The sequence below is a fragment of the Phyllosticta capitalensis genome, assembly GCF_038381095.1.
Source record: "Phyllosticta capitalensis strain CBS 128856 chromosome Unknown BKA78scaffold_9, whole genome shotgun sequence".
Classification (NCBI taxonomy): domain Eukaryota; kingdom Fungi; phylum Ascomycota; class Dothideomycetes; order Botryosphaeriales; family Phyllostictaceae; genus Phyllosticta; species Phyllosticta capitalensis.
In genome coordinates, this window is record NW_027117447.1 from 985,302 (window position 1) to 1,001,107 (window position 15,806).

General features: G+C 55.5%; 8 protein-coding genes across 8 annotated transcripts; 3 read left to right on the top strand and 5 right to left on the bottom strand.

Moving 5' to 3' along the window:
- On the top strand, positions 1–744 carry BKA78DRAFT_321905 (uncharacterized protein). The gene is made up of 3 exons (XM_066889073.1): positions 1–177; positions 230–511; positions 565–744. Exons 1-3 carry the CDS (start codon positions 173–175, stop codon positions 641–643), a joined length of 366 nt encoding a protein of 121 aa, XP_066741213.1. The 5' UTR covers positions 1–172; the 3' UTR covers positions 644–744.
- On the bottom strand, positions 745–1,950 carry BKA78DRAFT_321908 (nucleophile aminohydrolase). Its single transcript, XM_066889074.1, has 3 exons — positions 1,773–1,950; positions 1,267–1,714; positions 745–1,215 (listed from the first exon to the last, which is right to left on the bottom strand). The coding sequence occupies exons 1-3, from the start codon at positions 1,801–1,803 to the stop codon at positions 888–890; spliced, it is 807 nt and encodes a 268-aa protein (XP_066741214.1). The 5' UTR covers positions 1,804–1,950; the 3' UTR covers positions 745–887.
- On the top strand, positions 1,951–4,289 carry BKA78DRAFT_321911 (uncharacterized protein). Its single transcript, XM_066889075.1, has 3 exons — positions 1,951–2,363; positions 2,422–3,850; positions 3,904–4,289. Exons 1-3 carry the CDS (start codon positions 2,152–2,154, stop codon positions 3,934–3,936), a joined length of 1,674 nt encoding a protein of 557 aa, XP_066741215.1. The 5' UTR covers positions 1,951–2,151; the 3' UTR covers positions 3,937–4,289.
- A 147-nt stretch (positions 4,290–4,436) lies between these two features.
- On the top strand, positions 4,437–6,996 carry BKA78DRAFT_321914 (uncharacterized protein). Its single transcript, XM_066889076.1, has 8 exons — positions 4,437–4,944; positions 4,998–5,103; positions 5,157–5,260; positions 5,314–5,494; positions 5,515–5,737; positions 5,789–5,931; positions 5,978–6,191; positions 6,249–6,996. Exons 1-8 carry the CDS (start codon positions 4,559–4,561, stop codon positions 6,659–6,661), a joined length of 1,770 nt encoding a protein of 589 aa, XP_066741216.1. The 5' UTR covers positions 4,437–4,558; the 3' UTR covers positions 6,662–6,996.
- Positions 6,997–8,978, bottom strand: BKA78DRAFT_338137 (BCS1 N terminal-domain-containing protein; the record flags this gene model as incomplete). The annotated part of the gene is made up of 2 exons (XM_066890260.1): positions 6,997–7,452; positions 7,489–8,978. The coding sequence occupies 2 exons, from the start codon at positions 8,976–8,978 to the stop codon at positions 7,206–7,208; spliced, it is 1,737 nt and encodes a 578-aa protein (XP_066741217.1). The 3' UTR covers positions 6,997–7,205.
- A 1,296-nt stretch (positions 8,979–10,274) lies between these two features.
- BKA78DRAFT_186994 (uncharacterized protein) lies at positions 10,275–12,131 on the bottom strand. Its single transcript, XM_066883515.1, has 4 exons — positions 11,717–12,131; positions 11,592–11,663; positions 11,055–11,542; positions 10,275–11,005 (listed from the first exon to the last, which is right to left on the bottom strand). Exons 1-4 carry the CDS (start codon positions 11,968–11,970, stop codon positions 10,395–10,397), a joined length of 1,425 nt encoding a protein of 474 aa, XP_066741218.1. The 5' UTR covers positions 11,971–12,131; the 3' UTR covers positions 10,275–10,394.
- On the bottom strand, positions 12,132–13,059 carry BKA78DRAFT_186993 (uncharacterized protein). The gene has a single exon (XM_066883514.1). The coding sequence runs from the start codon at positions 12,801–12,803 to the stop codon at positions 12,294–12,296; it is 510 nt and encodes a 169-aa protein (XP_066741219.1). The 5' UTR covers positions 12,804–13,059; the 3' UTR covers positions 12,132–12,293.
- A 1,146-nt stretch (positions 13,060–14,205) lies between these two features.
- BKA78DRAFT_255767 (uncharacterized protein) lies at positions 14,206–15,781 on the bottom strand (the record flags this gene model as incomplete). The annotated part of the gene is made up of 2 exons (XM_066885026.1): positions 14,206–15,627; positions 15,692–15,781. 2 exons carry the CDS (start codon positions 15,779–15,781, stop codon positions 14,206–14,208), a joined length of 1,512 nt encoding a protein of 503 aa, XP_066741220.1.
- Positions 15,782–15,806: the final 25 nt, after the last annotated feature.

Genomic DNA, 15,806 nt, shown 5'->3' on the forward strand with positions numbered 1-15,806 from the left:
ATGGACGGCGAAGGCGGCGGTGGTGAGCGGCGTCGGGCTGCGGAACGCTGCGCTGCTGCTGCTTTTCCTATGTCATCCATCTCGCTGGGACCCTGACGACGACTCAGTCGCCCGCGTTGCTCACCACCCACTCCCACCACCACTGTCTCAGTCGTGCGAAACCTCCCTCGCCATGTGGTATGCCGGCCAGCCGTTTCTGCTTGTTGCTACTCGCTCACTCCTCTCCCAGCAAGCACATCCTCAACGCCCAGGTCGCCATCCGCAGCGCCTGCTGCCGCAAGTGGTTTGACTGCGCCGAGTGCCATGCCGAAACCCAGGACCACGACCTCCTCAAGACTACCGAAATGGTCTTTGCCTGCAAAAAGTGCAAGAAGTGCTTCCGCAAGAACGCCGAGGAGTTTGAGGACAGCGACGAATACTGTCCCCACTGCGACAACCACTTTGTCATCGAGGCCAAGGTGCCCGAACCCAGGCTTGAGGTTGAGGGTGAGGATGTGAGGAAGGATAGCAGGTAAGGACGCGTCTGGTCGCGAAAGTTGGCTGCTGCTAACAAATTTGCCCTAGAATGCTCAAGGACGAGCGTGTCAGGAGAGACGACATCAGGTCCATATGGGACATCAACGTTTCGGACCGCCTGGGGTAGACTCGGAGGCACGAATACATGGCATGGACCGGCGTTTATAATTTGGAGATATACTGGAGGCTCAGGAAGACGTTGGCAACAGCGAATCATTATCAAGCCATGAGTCTTGTTCAAAAGGCCTTGGTGTTTGTTTCTATGAGCATCCTAGTATCGTGCATTTTGAGCAACTCTTTGCCCTCAGTCTCCCAGACTCCCATCGCAATGCGCCGTTCCTGAGCCATCAACCCACTCAAGAGCCGCCAGATCAAGAGCTTCCTTCACCAGGAGCACGCGTCAGGATGGCTGCCGTGCCGGTGCCAGGGGTTCTGCCTCCTCTCCTCGTGGCGGCCTCCTCCTGCTTCTCCGTGTTGATACTCTCCACATACTTCTCAATGTCCTCCACTGGCAACATTTCCAGTGCCTTTCCAGGAGCCATGATGGCGATCTCAATGTTCTTGGCACCCGTCTGAACAACCTCAAGCAACGACTTGACGGTGAGTTTGATTGTCTCCTCCCGGTCCATCTCCGCCTTGTGATTGCGCTCGAGGAACTCCCTGACCGTCTTGCTCGACCTTCCGATCGCATTCGCCTTCCTATTGGCGTGTAAGCGGGTTGTTTGCATCATGTTGTATGATTTGGCCTACCATGCAGAGTAGATGCCCGAGGGCTCGGTCTGGTACAGACGGGGTGTCTTGTCATTAGGGTCGAAGCCAACAATGAGGGTACTGATGCCAAAAGGCCTGACACCACCGCTCTGGGTGTACCGTTGCTGAACTCCGGCAACGTACTTGGTGATGTATTCTATCGAAACAGGATCCTCGACGGTGAGACGGTGCGACTGTGCTTCTAACCGGGCCTTGTCGACGAGGATGCGCGCATCGGCGTTGAGACCAGCAAAGGCGAGAGCGACGTGGTTATCCACAAGGCAAATCTTGGAGGGCGTGATGCGGGTGTCCTGGAGCTTCATGGCAGAGCGCTTCTCGCATCCGAGAACGACGACATCCTTGCCCTTGACGGCCACAGCACATGTACCGCGCTTGACGGCTTCCAGGGCATATTCGACCTGGAAGACGTGTCCATCGGGACTGAAGACTGGTGGAGGAAGCTGTTAGCTAGGGCTTGGAGCTGGTGTTGGTCAGTAGAAGCTTACCGGACAACGCTCTGTCGTAGCCGGATGCCATTGTGGGTGATGGTTGAAGTTGGTCAGACGGATGTCAAGATGATGCTCCAGCAGTTCCGGGGCGATAGGCGTTGTGGGGTGGGAGTGTCTGGAGGTTGAGCGGGTGTAGAGAGATGTTGGTGGAGAGCTCCAGCCGCGTTGTCTGGCGCTGCCTACCGTGGGACACACACCCAAGGCGGTCAAAGCTCCATGACATCTTTTCTGTCGCAATCGCGTCGGCTGCTTCTCTCGCGACCGCTCCGCACCCCGCGTTGTCTTTCGGCTGTTGGCCCCTATTATTTGTTCATTTCATTCATTGTCTCTATTGCTATCGTCTTGCTTTTGGGTGGCAGTTTTTGTCTTGAACAACATGGCCAGCAGCGCAAGAATAGCGGGTGCCACGCTTCGCAGAGCGACAAGATCACAAGCCCCCATTCACCGAGTGGCTCGACTCCGCCCCGCCACTCAAGTTCGCTGGACTGGCACCACCTCTGCCACGAGCGAACCTCACCAACCGGACGCACAGGGCGGAGTCAAGGGAAAGACGGCCGCTTCCAAGACTGTCAAGTTCACAACCGAATCGTATTGCGCTCCGAAGACAAAGTCAAATTGCCCGAGTGCATGTACTAACAAGCCGCAGGTATCCTCAGTTGAAGCGCAACCCCAACTTTTCCGAAATCACCCCCGACCATGTCAAGTACTTCAAAAACTTGTTGGGCTCCGAGTCCGCGGTCATCGACGGAGTTACAGCCGATGTCGCCGAGGATATCGAACCATTCAACAGCGACTGGATGCGCAAATTCCGGGGCCACACGAAGCTGGTGCTCAAGCCTGGATCGACCGAGGAAGTTAGCAAGATTCTCAAATATTGCAACGACAACTCGCTGGCAGTTGTGCCTCAGGGCGGTAACACGGGTTTGGTCGGCGGCTCTGTGCCCGTCTTTGACGAAATCGTGTTGAACATGTCCAGGATGAACCAGATAAGATCATTTGACGAGACGTCTGGTATCCTCGTCGCCGATGCTGGAGTCATTCTGGAGGTCGCGGACAACTTTCTGCAAGAGAAGGGCTATGTGTTTCCGTTGGACCTTGGTGCTAAAGGATCTTGTCACATTGGCGGAAATGTGGCCACCAACGCAGGCGGTCTTCGGCTCCTCCGATATGGTAGCTTGCATGGCACTGTCCTGGGATTGGAGGCTGTCCTTCCCGACGGCACTGTGTTTGACGATCTCTCCAAGCTGCGCAAGAACAACACCGGCTACGACTTGAAGCAGCTCCTCATTGGTGGCGAGGGAACTTTGGGCGTCATTACGGCGGTGTCAATTATGTGCCCGCAGCAGTCGCCGGCTGTCAATGTTGCCTACTTCGGATTGGATAGCTACGAGAAGTGTCAACTCGCATTCCGTGAGGCCAGGAGTCAATTATCGGAGATTCTGTCTGCATTTGAGCTCATGGATGGCCGCTCGCAGAAAATCATGCAAAAGGCCGTTGACAAGAAGTTGCCTCTGGAGGGAGAATACCCCTTTTACTGCTTGATTGAAACCAAGGGCTCAAACACCGACCACGACAGCGAAAAGCTTTCGAGCTTCCTGGAGCATGTGATGGGTGAGGAAATCGTTTCCGATGGCGTTTTGGCCCAGGACCAAACTCAAGTAGCGAACCTCTGGTCATGTCGCGAAGGCATCACGGAATGCCTTGGCCATTGGGGAGGTGTATACAAGTACGACCTCTCCATCCCGCTCGACGAGCTGTATCAGCTTGTTGACGACACTCGGGAGCGCCTGACCAAGGCGGGTCTGGTCGGCGACACGGACGAGTATCCGGTCGTGGACGTCGTTGGCTACGGACACATGGGAGACGGCAACCTCCATTTGAATGTTCCGACGCGCATTTTCGACAAGCGCGTCGAGAAGGAGCTCGAGCCTTTTGTTTACGAGTGGGTTGCAAAGAGGAACGGCAGCATCAGCGCCGAGCACGGTCTCGGCGTTACGAAGAAACCCTACATTGGATACAGCCGCAGCGAAACCATGATCAAGCTGATGAAGCAGATTAAGAATCTTTTTGACCCCGTAAGTCTGCTCTTGAGTGCTACTGCTGGTGACTCGGCTAAGGACTTCAACAGAAGGGTATCATGAACCCTTACAAATACATTTGAACGATGCGCACGTACGCGCATACGTTGGAGGATTGACCTGCGTCGGCTTTTGAAAGTCGGCATCTTCTGGATTTTGGACAGCTGCCACCTGATCTCTGCTGGGTGGATCTACAACAGATGTGGCACTGTGGGTGGCCCCATATGGCATCATCTCCGGTGAGCAGAGAACGCCGTCCATCTTCACCTATAGACATTTTTCTTTGGAGGGCTCTTGGAGCTTTAGATTGGCTCATATTAAGAGATAGAATGTCGACTACTAAATCTTTCAATTTCTGAAAATCTCACATGTATATATCAAATCTCGAAAGTTAGATTCCAGGAATGAGCCAATAATCAGATGTTGATACATGGCGCTTGTTTCTCACGGCGTGATGCATGGACCCGCAATTATCGCCCTTTCTGTGCGAACGCGCTTGAATTTCTATCCCCAGACGTCGGCGAGTCTGTGGGGAGATGGCCTGCCCTTTTCCCCACCAATCGTGCGGGCTTGGCCCCCGCACCCCGGACTCCTCCAGCCGACGTAATCCTCGACCCCGGCTCGAGCCACCGGCACTAGACCTGTGGTCACATTTCCTGTTTCTCTATCGCCGATAGGTGGCCGTGGGGGAAATGGTCGCTCACCATGTCGTTGATATTTTACCCCTTCGCCGCCGCCCGACGTGGACTGCGTCGTCAACGGCCAACTTCTACAACCGCTGGACGATCCGGATACACTCTCATCATGGGCAAAGAGACTGCGGGCCGTGGCCGACTTTCTGCGGCATGGCATGACATTAAGAAATATCGTCGCACATACACACTAACGGCCATCGCCTCTTTTGGCGGCATGCTCTTTGGCTGGGATACCGGGCTGATCGGCGGCGTGCTTACCATGGAGGCTTTCCAGCACTCGTTTGCTCTCGATCCGGACAGCAAGGATTATGACAATCTTTCGGGGAATATTGTCTCTGTGTTGCAAGGCGGTTGCTTCTTTGGCGCCGCTGCGTCCTTTTGGCTGAGCGACAAAGTGTAAGTTTCCCCTTGTGGGCACCATTGCTGTCATTGCGCTAACCAGATACCAGTGGGCGCAAGTGGTCACTCATCTTGGCTGATATCATCTTCTTGATTGGATCAGTCATTCAAACATGTTGTGCTCTTGGAACTACCAGCCTGTCGCAACTTTACGTTGTGAGTGGTGTGGAAATTTGTACCAAATTCCTTCTTACTCACCTTAATGTTAGGGCAGGTTCATCGGCGGCTTCGGGGTTGGACTCATTTCTGCCGTCGTCCCGACCTATATTGGCGAAAATGCCAACAAGGAAATCAGGGGTAGATGTGTCGGAACGTAAGCGCCTCACCGTTGACATATCCAGAAGGGGAACGCTAATTGGAGCTCAGCATGCAGCTATTCAACGTCACTGGAATAATGATCGCCTACTTCGTCAACTACGGCATCTCCAAGGACAGAAAGGATCCCACCGACGCCTTGACATGGCGGATACCATTCGCACTGCAGATGCTCCCTGGCGTTTTCTTGCTTGTCGGCATGTTTTTCCAAAACGAGTCTCCTCGCTGGCTGGTTGAAAAGACCGCCTCGAGGAAGCCAAGAAAGCACTTGCCTTTGTACGCGCCAAGGACATAAACGACCCCGACGTCGAGTTCGAGTACGACCAGATTGTGGCCGACTTTCGCGGCCGCGAGAAGCTGTCGTTGTGGGAACAGGCAAAGGCCGCTGTGTGCGAGAGCAGGCAGACGCTGTATCGTACCAGCTTGGCCATCATGCTCATGTTTTGGCAGCAATGGACTGGCACCAACTCGATCAGTGCGTCTTACATTCCCACAACAATGGACCTGTTCTGACATTCTGAAAAAGATTACTACAGCCCGCAGATTTTCAAGAACATCGGCCTCGGAAGCTCAGATGCGACGCTTTTTGCGACGGGCATCTATGGAGCTGTCAAGGTGTTTTTCACCGGGCTTGGATTGGCCGTTGGAGTTGAGCAGGCTGGTCGAAAGGTGGTCCCTCCCGAAACCTCTCTACGAGAGCTAACATGAATTTCAGTGGTCACTCATCGTTGGCTCACTCGGACAAGCCTTTGCCATGTACTACATTGGCTGCAACCAAGCAGTGCATCCCCTGAAAGACGGGGAGACTGCTTCTTTGACGGGCAACAACGTATTCGCCATCATCTGCGTCTACCTTTTCGTCGTATTTTACAGCTTTGGCTGGGGACCGATCGCATTCGTCCTGTGCTCTGAATCCTCACCGAATCATGGTAAGTTGAATTGTATGTCTTGACTTGAAAACCCTTTCTAACGCCTCCTTTCCAAAGTACGCTCTTTTGTCATGGCGGCATCACTCATGACCCAATGGCTCTTCAACTTCGTCATCGCCAAGCTCACGCCCATCATGCTCGAAAACATCACCTACGGCACCTACCTGCTGTTTGGCACGTGCTGCATCCTGATGATGCTGTACGCCATCTTCCTGGTGCCCGAGACCAAGAACGTGCCGCTCGAGAGCATGCACCTGCTATTCGAGGGCAACCTGGTGGCCGGCTGCCTCAAGGATCTCTTTCCCCGCACGTCGAGGGCCCGCTGGCTCAAGGACCACGACAGAGCGGATCCGGCCGACGAGGTGGTGGTGGCGGCGGCGGCGAAGAAGCAGCCCGAGAGTACCATTTTGCACGAAGAGGAGGCGCGCGATAGCCTTGGTGGCGAGAGCTCGAGAACCGCTTCCCCTTGAGGCGAGTCGGGTTGGGTTTCGTTAACTCTTCACCCGAATTCCAAGAGACCAAGTTCTGAGCTGCTCGGAAAGCTTGACAGAAGTGTCATGAAGTGATTCGGACATCTGTCTTGAGAGCACAAGATTTTACCTGAGTCTGTGTGAAACGAAGCGCGGTCCCGAAAGTCGTTGCAGAACGACTGTGGGTGGAAGTTCCTCAAAGGAAAGAAGTCTCTGAAACATGTGAACGGACGGTGGCATCAATTCTGGTCACGAAAGGCGAAAGACCCTCCGACTTTTCTCTGGGGACTTTGAGCGCTTCAACCTCGTTCCGTCTGGCGCCACGGGTACAAATCTGGCCGAGAAATTTGGTAGATTAGAAACTATGAATTAGACTCAATCTTGACGTGTCTGTCTTGCCATCAGACTTCATGCCATTGCGCTACCGACATGCAAAATGCAACATCTACGCTGAAATCTACCGTGCCCTCAATCTATCATGCATCTAGCCAACCTACCATTTCAATATCTTGACATCGCCTTCCTCCAGACTCTATTGCCGTGCCTACTGCACCTTGAGCAGCTTGGTCTTCTTCTCCTTGGCCTCCAGCAGCGCCGCGCACCACACCTCGACGTCCTCGAGCGCCCTCTCCGGATCCTTCTTGCGCGAGAGCAAGAAATTCTGCACCTCTGCAGGCGAGAGCCGCTTTTCGGGCAGCTTGTCCGCAAACGTACGCGCCATGACTTTGAGCTCGGCGAGTGGGACGGCAGGGGCCCAGGGCGTGGGGACGGGAGCGGTCCGAATGGTGCTGCTGTTGGGTTGAGGATCAGGAGACGCAGATTTCGACGAGGCCGTCGGTTTGCCGTTGGAGTTGGAGGCGGGCTCGTCGCCGTCCGGCGCGTACATGCGCACGAAGATGTCATGAATCTGGTCGCGCGTGGCGAGGGTGAATTCGACCTGCAAGTCGACACGCCCGGGACGGATGAGCGCGTCGTCCAGCTTCTCCGGGTGGTTGGTCGTCATGATCAAAACGCGGCCCTCGTGCGCCGCAACGCCGTCAATGGCGTTGAGCAAGCCTGACAGTGAGATGCCGCCCTGATCGCCCGACATGTCGTGCTTGGGGCCGCCTTTGCGGCCGGCGGTCGCCGACTTGATGGCGTTGGCGATTGTTTCGGCACTGAGCTCTTCCTTGTCCTTCTGCTTGCTGGGCTTCGATTTGGGCGTTTCGGATGTCGGGTCGTCGCTGTTGTCATCGCGGAGGAGACCGGCCGAGTCGATGTCTTCGAGGAGCACGATGCAGCGGTGTGGGAGGTTGCTGAAGAGCCTGTTTAGAGATGACTCCGTGAGGCTGGGGTCGAGCAGCGAAAGGACGTGGACGTCGAGGCTGAATAGACCGGCGAGTGCGTATGCGAGACTGCTTTTGCCGACGCCAGGAGGGCCATAGAATAGGTAGCCGCGGCGAAGGGGAATGCCTCGGCGTGCGTACCACCGTGGACTGGCTGGATGCAGATACTCGTTGATGTCGGCAATGATGCGCTTCTTCTGCTCGGGGTCAAGGGCGACGGTTTCAATTGGTCTCGATGGCTTGGAACGGAGCCTGTCCCAGCCCCCCATCTGCCTGTATCGTTCGTTTGTGGATGGGCGCCTGATTGTAGTCTTTGCGACTTCGGTCTCGAGAGACCAAGTCTTGATGTGCGAAAGCAATTCTTTGATCGGTTGCGTGGAGCGGCCGATGCAGGAAAGCTTGACGAGCTCCTCGTCCTTCGCAGTCATGTACGTGTTGTGCTGCACTTCTCGACGGGATCTATCAAAGACGAAGAGCTGTCCCTTGTGCCAAAAGTGGTGAACGCCAAAGTAGGGCTCATAGCGTGGCGGAATTTTGGCTGACCAAATGCTAAAGTTGAAGATGCCGTGCTCGTCCAAGGCCGAGTTGAAGTCCCGTTGCGACTCTTCTCCTGAGATTGACCCGCTGACGGCCTTGACGGACCGCGACCGCTCGCTCATGCGCTGCTTGGCGACCCACGAGAGGATCTTGTCGTAAAGGTCATCGCCGTCATCAATGAAGACGCTGGACATATAGTAGTTGGCAAACATTCCGTAGCCCAGGTAGAAAAGATATTGCACCGAGGTGAAAATCGCCCATGTCAGCACTCCGATTGAGACGATGATGCCTACATCGAATCCAAAGTTTTCTTGGACGAATCTTGAGATGAGGCTGTAGCCGGGGATGAAGGCCTCGAGAAGATTGCTGGGCAGCTCGGAGAGCTTGATCTGCGTGCCGTTCGTGTGTCCGTCTTCCATGGCCTGGAAGACCTTTTTGAAGTCCATCCGGCCCATGGCTAGACCGGGGCAAAGGAATGTCTTTCAAAGAGTGGAATGGAGCAGGCGTCGAATGAAGAAAACGAGCTCCAGACTTGAATATATAGCCGATTTCTGGAGCTTGAGACTAATCTGCAGCTTTCGGCTGACTCTTTCGTCTGTGGTACGTCGGGAAGCCGTATGCAATCATGAGCCAGCGATTGCTGCCTGGCCAGACTTGCAGTGGGTGCCCCAGAAAAAACGCGATGATGATACGTGGATGCGGCTCTTTGGGAGTCAAACCATAGCCTTGCAGGAAGCAAGCATGGTACAGACAGCAAACTACCCCAAGAACAGCCAAAGAGTAGCCGCTGGACGCCCAGAAACCGGAGATGGATTACCGGTCAAGCCTGACAGGTTCGCTGCCTTTGTCTTGGGCTTTGGATACTGTCGGATGTAGGTGAAGAGCCTCCGATGGCTGCGGCGAGGCAGCAGGCTGAATGGTATTGGACAATCAAAGTCCAATCGACCCCTGCTTGCTGCGATTTGGAGGCACGTACAGCGGTTTGCCTAGGGATGGATGTAAGCAACGATCAGGTCAGATGAAGCACGATAGCTCTGGACGTGGAGGGCGAGGGAATGAAATAAAGAAGAGACTGAGAAAAGAACGAAGAAAAAGACGACAGCAAAACATGATATGAAGACAGCGCAATTATTCGGAGTTGGCAACCAAGGCCACGACAGCCTACGTCAGTCGGCGGTCCACTCTGCAGCATCAGGCAGCCATGATGTCGTTGGTTGGACGCGTAGGTTGATGCTAGAGTAAGCAAACATGATGGAGAAGAGTAGTCATGGAGCCTCGCCACAAATTGCGATCAGTCGCATGGATGCGTGTGGCGGGCGGGCGTTTTGGCTGCAGTCGGAGAGCGGGAAAGCTGATTAGGCTGACGGGTAACGGACGGGGGCGGCAGGCAGGGCGCGCCACGCAACGCCCGGCATCGGCCTGGGCCTTCAGCCTGCCCTGTCCGGGTCGAGCCGTCCTGGTCCCTGACCCTTGAAGTTAAATCGGACTGCACGGCATCACTTCATCTGCAGCACACACGCATTCATCTGCACCGGATTGGACAGCCGTCATCATCGTGATAGAAGGCGCGCCGCCTTTTTTCCAACGAACGCGCAAGGCTACATACTGCAGCATGAAAAGGCTGCAAGCTAATAGGTACAGGAGAAAAGAGCTCGCCAGCGCGCGGCTCAGCCAGGGCCCTGACGTCTTTGGATATTTTCAGAACCAGGGAAAAGGGAAGAAAAAAAGGTCAGACGAGAATGGATTGAAGAGAAAAAAAGCCACCGGAAAAGCCACCCTCATCCATCATGAATCAAACCATGGCGCCCTGGACACCGAACCAGATATGCAGTCGCGCTCAATGCTGAAAAGAACCACCATCTTGGGAGCACTTACTGCGCGAGCAGCCCGTGCTCACGGCGATTGAGGCGGTGGTGCTGGTAGTGGCGCTTGTGCTTCGCGGCGGCGGTAGCAGTGGCAATTTCGGTCACGTAGACGTCGACCTCCTCGATCGCAACTTCGTAGACGGCGCCGGCGCTCGTAAAAGTGGTGGTGCCGACGATCTCGGTGGTAACCGGCGTGGGCGCAGAAGGCGCGGGCGTAACGCCGCTGACGGCCTCAATGGTGATGCCGCCGCCGTACTTGTCGCTGGCGAAACTTTCAAGACTGGTCTGGTAGGAGAGCGTAGGCACAAGCGGAGTGCTGCCGGTGTAGGACGGAGCGCTAGTGGTGGATGCACTAGAGTTGGAGGAGCCCATAGTAGCGTAGGCGGGACCGTACTGGACCTGGACACCGCCGCAGAGGCCGTCGCTGGGACCTTCGCAGTTGTCGTTGGCCAAGGCTTCGGGAACCTCTGCCTTGCAGAGCTGCGTGTCGGCCTCGGACTGGATGTTGAAAAGTGGGCAGTCTTGGATCTCGCCGGACTCGGACGTGCAGGTGTTGATCGCAGACTGGAGGAAGTCCTCGTCCCAGCCCGTGATGAAGTCGCCGTGGTAACCGTGGCCTGGGCGCTGTTAGTCGTGGTCATCTTCTCGCGTAGCGCTGCAACTTACCAGTGGGGTCACCGTTGGACAGAACGAACTGGCCGTCAACACCCTTGAAGGCCTGGGTGTTCCAGATGACTTCGTAGAGAAGAGAGACCACACGGGTGTCGTAGCCACTAGGGCAGTCGCCAGTAATGACCTGGTCGGGGTAGGCCATGTGGCTCTTGTGGTCCTCGGAGTCGAGATCCTTGCCGTTCCAGCAAGACGGGAACATGAGCTCAAGGCGCAGGCCGTCGGAGCAGTTCTCGTCGAGAAAGTCCTTGTCGGGCATGAAGTGGCGATAAAGCGTGCCCTCAGGCGGGTTCACAGAGTAGTGAAGGCAGTTGAACCCAACTGCCTTCAGTCTCAAGGCCTCTTGGGTGACGTTGCCACCCGTCCACGGCTTAGGCGGGTCGGGGACGGGGAGGCCAGTAAAGTTACGCTGGAACGGGTCGCCAGCAAGCATACGGAAACCGGGAGGGAAAGGCTTGGGGTCATCGCCATAGAGAAGGTAGTAACTGAAGAGCATTAGCTGGAGGTATCGTCTCTACGTCGCCGCTTACTTACGCCAGCATTCCGCCATCCTGGTTGACGAGCACCGTGGTTCCATTGGTGTACTGGAAATGAAGGGAGGGAACCCTGTGGCTTCATGTCAGCGCTTGAAGGCTATGTGAAAGCTGAGGGAAACAAACCAGTAGGCGGACTTGTCCTGGGTAACCTGGCAGGAAGTGCAGTTGGACGCGCGCAATTCATCAAAAGTCACAGACTCCTTGAAGGCGCCACTACCCTGAACGGTGTGTGCATGGCCAGAGATCTTGCCAGGGTCGACGATAGGGTCAACCCGTTCAAGCGCCGTACGGCCACGGCAGGGCATGCGCCAGAAGGCGCTGGCGGAACCCGAAAGCGAAAGCGCGGCAAGCGCAGTAGACGTGAAAGAGTACTTCATGGTGGAGCGAAGTTGAGCGCGCGGGTACGTGGAGGTATCGGACGTCGCGACGAAGAGGTGGTGAGTGAATGGGAGGACCGGCGAGGGCGAAATGGAACGAATGGCAGGTCGGCGGTGGAGTTGTAAAAGAGTGGATGGCGGATGTGCGCCGAAGAGTAGAAAAGGCACGGACTATTGCAGGCTGGCAGAGGGAGGTAGGCAGTCTGCTCGTGACAGTGTTAAGCGTCCAACTCGTGACTTGTTCAGTGAAGGTGAAGTGAAGGTCTTGGTCAGCCCTACAGTAGGAAAAGCTCCTTTAAACGCAGGCTGCAGCTTGCACAGTCCTACTCCTTTAGATTTAATTGAACAATGCCCGTGCTGTATCCACCGGGGACAGTGTATCGGAGATGGACTTCGAAGTAGCAGGTGGTCCTTGGGGCAGAAAAGATGCAAAAGTCCTCGTGGAGGAGGAGGAGAGAATGAAAGTGGCGGGGGGGAGAGAGACACAGACTTGGACAGGCAAAAGGAGCGACTGGAGGGTGTAAGAGAGGCCGAAGCAAGGAGAGGTGGTTTGGGATAGGGATATGATGAATGGGAATGCTTGGAGGAGACAAGGGAAAAAGACGACTGGGGCTACACGTTGACCTGAGACGGATCTCCACTGGAAATCTCCCTGATACACGAATCGCCCATTCCTGGACCGGCGCTGGGGCGTTTGTATCTGCGTGATGATGGTTGTGTGAAACGCTGAGCATTCTACCAATCACAATCAAGTCTTGGCCGCTAGCCACAAGCCATGGTCGTCCCAGCAGCGACGGGAGGGAAACACGCCGCCGACCGTTTCTCAATAGCATCTCAAGGTGTCGTAGTGCTCAGCCTCTCCCGCCGGCGCAACGGTGCCATCAGCCGGTCCCTTCGCTCGCTCCGCTGCCGAACGTCCGACCATACGACTCCTGATCGTCCACCACTCCCGTACTCTGCTCCGTCTTCTCGGCCGGCAATTTTTTCTTTCACACTTCCTGCATGCATGCAAGCGCAGCTGCAACTGCACTCCAGCTGCACCGTACCTCGCGCGGCCCGTTTCACGCCTCGCTGTTCTGGGGCAAAGCTTAGTCCGTTACCGTTGGACGACATCACCAACACCATTGAAATAATTCCCCTGGCCGCGCGGCCGCTCGCTTCCGCCAAGGTCGCCGTCGAATCAATTCGCAAAGTCAGGGGTCGCCGTCCAGGGCAGACCAAAATTCAGGTGGCAGGCCAGTCGGGTGCATGGACACTCCCAAAAATGATGACTTGCGTCTTGCTTGCAAATTCACGTTTCGCCCAAATCCATTGGCTCACCGCCAGCTCAAAATCATGGCCGACATGCAGATGATTGCACTTTGCAGCCATCGGGACCGGAGTCCCTGCTGCCAGCCATGCCGCCACTGTCCACAGACTCTACATACTTCCAACCTTGTATACATGCTTCTCCGCATACGGCCTCCCAAAAGGTCGCCTCTCGGCCTCATGTCGATCGGCCAAGGAGCCCAAGGTAGCGGTCGGCGGAGACACCGTGACGAAACGGTCATGTCACGTCTTGTCATGTCATGGTCCCGTCACAAACTAACCGTGACGTCTTAACTAGGCGGTGAGTAATTGGCCACGTAGAAAATGGGCAGAATTTCGGCCAGTTGACCCCCGGATGGGCGCCTTAGGTGGTGAGAAGGCTTTCTACTGACCCCAAATCACGACCGCCTACTATATTGAGTTAGCTCATACTACATTGGGTTAGCGTGCACGGTTCAAGACGTCTTACGTCTTGTCCCGTCTTAAACCCAAAATGACAAGTCCCGTCACATACTGGAATATTACGTCTCCCGCCGACCGCTAGCCCAAGGCAGCTTGGGGCATACCCGTGCCGATAAACATCCGCATTTCGGAACCCGCCATTTTGACATGCGCGCGTCAAAAAAGCTTGACGCTGCTCTGAAACACTGTCAAGGCCATCCTTGTCGCCTGCTGCTCAATGCTACAAGAAGATCCCACTACATCACCACCAAGACCACGCTGCTCGCCTTGTATCCCCTCCCCGCCCCCATCACCGCTCCGAGCCTTGACGCCAGTCTGTCTCATTTTTTTTAATTCAACCTCCTACTACCCTAGGTACCTGTGATCCGTCAAACGCCTCCCTCCCACCTGTACCCCAATGCATTTGAACAATGGCAATATCCAGCTTCGCCGATAAGCAAGAGAAATCGATTTCGAATGGTTTCCTCAGAGCAGGCCCTGCTTCTGCAAGTCGTAGTAGACCTTTTCAGGCATCACGTTGCCCTGCGCGTCCTCCATCTGCACCACGTTCTCCATGGCCTGCTTCTGCTTCTTCTTCTCCGTCTCAAGCTTTTGATGCAGCTTGAGCGCCTCGTCGATGCCCGTAATCTCCCGAAACAGCGACATGTCTTTGGTGATGCCCAAGCACCGCAGTCCGTACAAGTGTCGCCCCTCGGTGAAGTGCTTGTCAAAGGCCCGCCGTCCCATGTAGACAAAGTTGCCGCAAATCTCGCAAGGGAACTCGTTGCCCAGGCCGTGCAGCTTGTACAACCAGAACGGTATCGGCTTGCCGTCCCATCCCATGGGAAGCTTGAGCGGGTTGTAAATCTTGTCTTCTGCTCCCTCCTCCGGGTCTGCCTCTTGAACCACCTCTTCCTCGTCGTTGAACAAGGCCTCCAGCTCTTGCTGCCGCTCCCGCTCAGTCATGCCCATCCTGCGCTCCACGTTGACCCGAGTGTCGCTGCGCTCCGTCTGCATGGCCCCGGCGAGCTTCTTGATGCGGAACTCTCGTGCGGCGACTGCCTTTTCTTTGAGTTGCTGCTCCGTCATCTTTAATGTGCCATTCGAAACTCCATTCGACGCTCCGTTGGCTCCGCCGTTGGCCTTTTCTGCCGCAGCCTTCTTGTGCTTCTTGCTCGAAAAGTGATGCTGGAAGACGTTCTCGTTACCAAACTCTTTCTCGCAGTCGGCGCACCAGAAGCCTGAGCCTGAGCCCTCGGTGGGTCCAGCGGCGCCCGTCTTTGCCTCTTGCTTCTCCCAGCCCGGAACCTTGCCGGCTTCCCAGGCCTCCTCAAACTGCTTGTCAAAATCTGCAAAGAGCCTGTCCAGGTCCTCCAGAGGTTTAATCTTCCTCATGAAATCCTCAAGGTACGCAGCCAGGTTGGTCAGGTATTGGAAGTAGGCATCTGTCAGCTTGTCAGGTCTCTTGAGCGGACACTGAGGTGCTGTGAATTGGTCGAACATTTCAAGGTACTGCAGATATGGGATTCGGCGCGTGTTCTTGACGCCAGGCAGGTTGAGGTAGGTTTCGTGCAAGAGGTTCAGGTCGAAAAAGCGTCCAAATCCCTCTTCGCCGGTAAACATCTTGGTGGCGTCCACCCTCATCGGCTCCGGCTCGCCATGCGCGCGTCGCTTGTATGCGCGCTCCAAGTTCTCGGCGGGCTCGTTCGGGTAGCGCTTGTGAAAGTCCTTGATCGACGAGTACTCCTTGTAGAATTCTTCGAAGGGATCGCCGGTCGAAATGGTCTGAATTTCCCTGAGGCGCTGTCCATCGTCGTCGGCATATATTTGCAGGAGTCGCGCTGACTGGTGCTGGATGCGGTTCAAGAAGTTGGCAATCTGGTGGTCGCGGTTGAGGCGTTCACGAATCTAGTACACGAACCCTTAGCGTCCAAGGTTACTTCAAGTCGACGGCAGGGTCTGAGCTACTCACATTCTTTGGTTCCTCCAAAGTGCGCTCCGCAATAGCCTGCTCCAAGCGCTCAATGTCCTCATGGAGGAGCCTCTGCTCTTCGAGGATCATGGCGAGCCGCGCGGTGCCTCACACG

Excerpts from the sequence above, each read along its gene's own strand:
- BKA78DRAFT_321905 (XM_066889073.1), top strand. Across the intron at positions 512-564 it reads GATGTGAGGAAGGATAGCAG|AATGCTCAAGGACGAGCGTG; the intron begins GTAAGGACGCGT and ends AATTTGCCCTAG.
- BKA78DRAFT_186993 (XM_066883514.1), bottom strand. The coding sequence starts at position 12,803 with ATGCTATTGAGAAACGGTCGGCGGCGTGTTTCCCTCCCGTCGCTGCTG.
- BKA78DRAFT_321908 (XM_066889074.1), bottom strand. The coding sequence starts at position 1,803 with ATGGCATCCGGCTACGACAGAGCGTTGTCCG. Across the intron at positions 1,715-1,772 it reads CTACGACAGAGCGTTGTCCG|TCTTCAGTCCCGATGGACAC; the intron begins GTAAGCTTCTAC and ends TTCCTCCACCAG. Across the intron at positions 1,216-1,266 it reads TCGGGCATCTACTCTGCATG|GAAGGCGAATGCGATCGGAA; the intron begins GTAGGCCAAATC and ends ACACGCCAATAG.
- BKA78DRAFT_186994 (XM_066883515.1), bottom strand. The coding sequence starts at position 11,970 with ATGAAGTACTCTTTCACGTCTACTGCGCTTGCCGCGCTTTCGCTTTCG. Across the intron at positions 11,664-11,716 it reads CAGGACAAGTCCGCCTACTG|GGTTCCCTCCCTTCATTTCC; the intron begins GTTTGTTTCCCT and ends ATGAAGCCACAG. Across the intron at positions 11,006-11,054 it reads GTCCAACGGTGACCCCACTG|GCCACGGTTACCACGGCGAC; the intron begins GTAAGTTGCAGC and ends AACAGCGCCCAG.
- BKA78DRAFT_321914 (XM_066889076.1), top strand. The coding sequence starts at position 4,559 with ATGTCGTTGATATTTTACCCCTTCGCCGCCGCCCGACGTGGACTGCGT. Across the intron at positions 4,945-4,997 it reads TTTTGGCTGAGCGACAAAGT|TGGGCGCAAGTGGTCACTCA; the intron begins GTAAGTTTCCCC and ends ACCAGATACCAG. Across the intron at positions 5,738-5,788 it reads GACTGGCACCAACTCGATCA|ATTACTACAGCCCGCAGATT; the intron begins GTGCGTCTTACA and ends ATTCTGAAAAAG.
- BKA78DRAFT_321911 (XM_066889075.1), top strand. The coding sequence starts at position 2,152 with ATGGCCAGCAGCGCAAGAATAGCGGGTGCCACGCTTCGCAGAGCGACA. Across the intron at positions 2,364-2,421 it reads GTCAAGTTCACAACCGAATC|GTATCCTCAGTTGAAGCGCA; the intron begins GTATTGCGCTCC and ends AACAAGCCGCAG. Across the intron at positions 3,851-3,903 it reads TTAAGAATCTTTTTGACCCC|AAGGGTATCATGAACCCTTA; the intron begins GTAAGTCTGCTC and ends GGACTTCAACAG.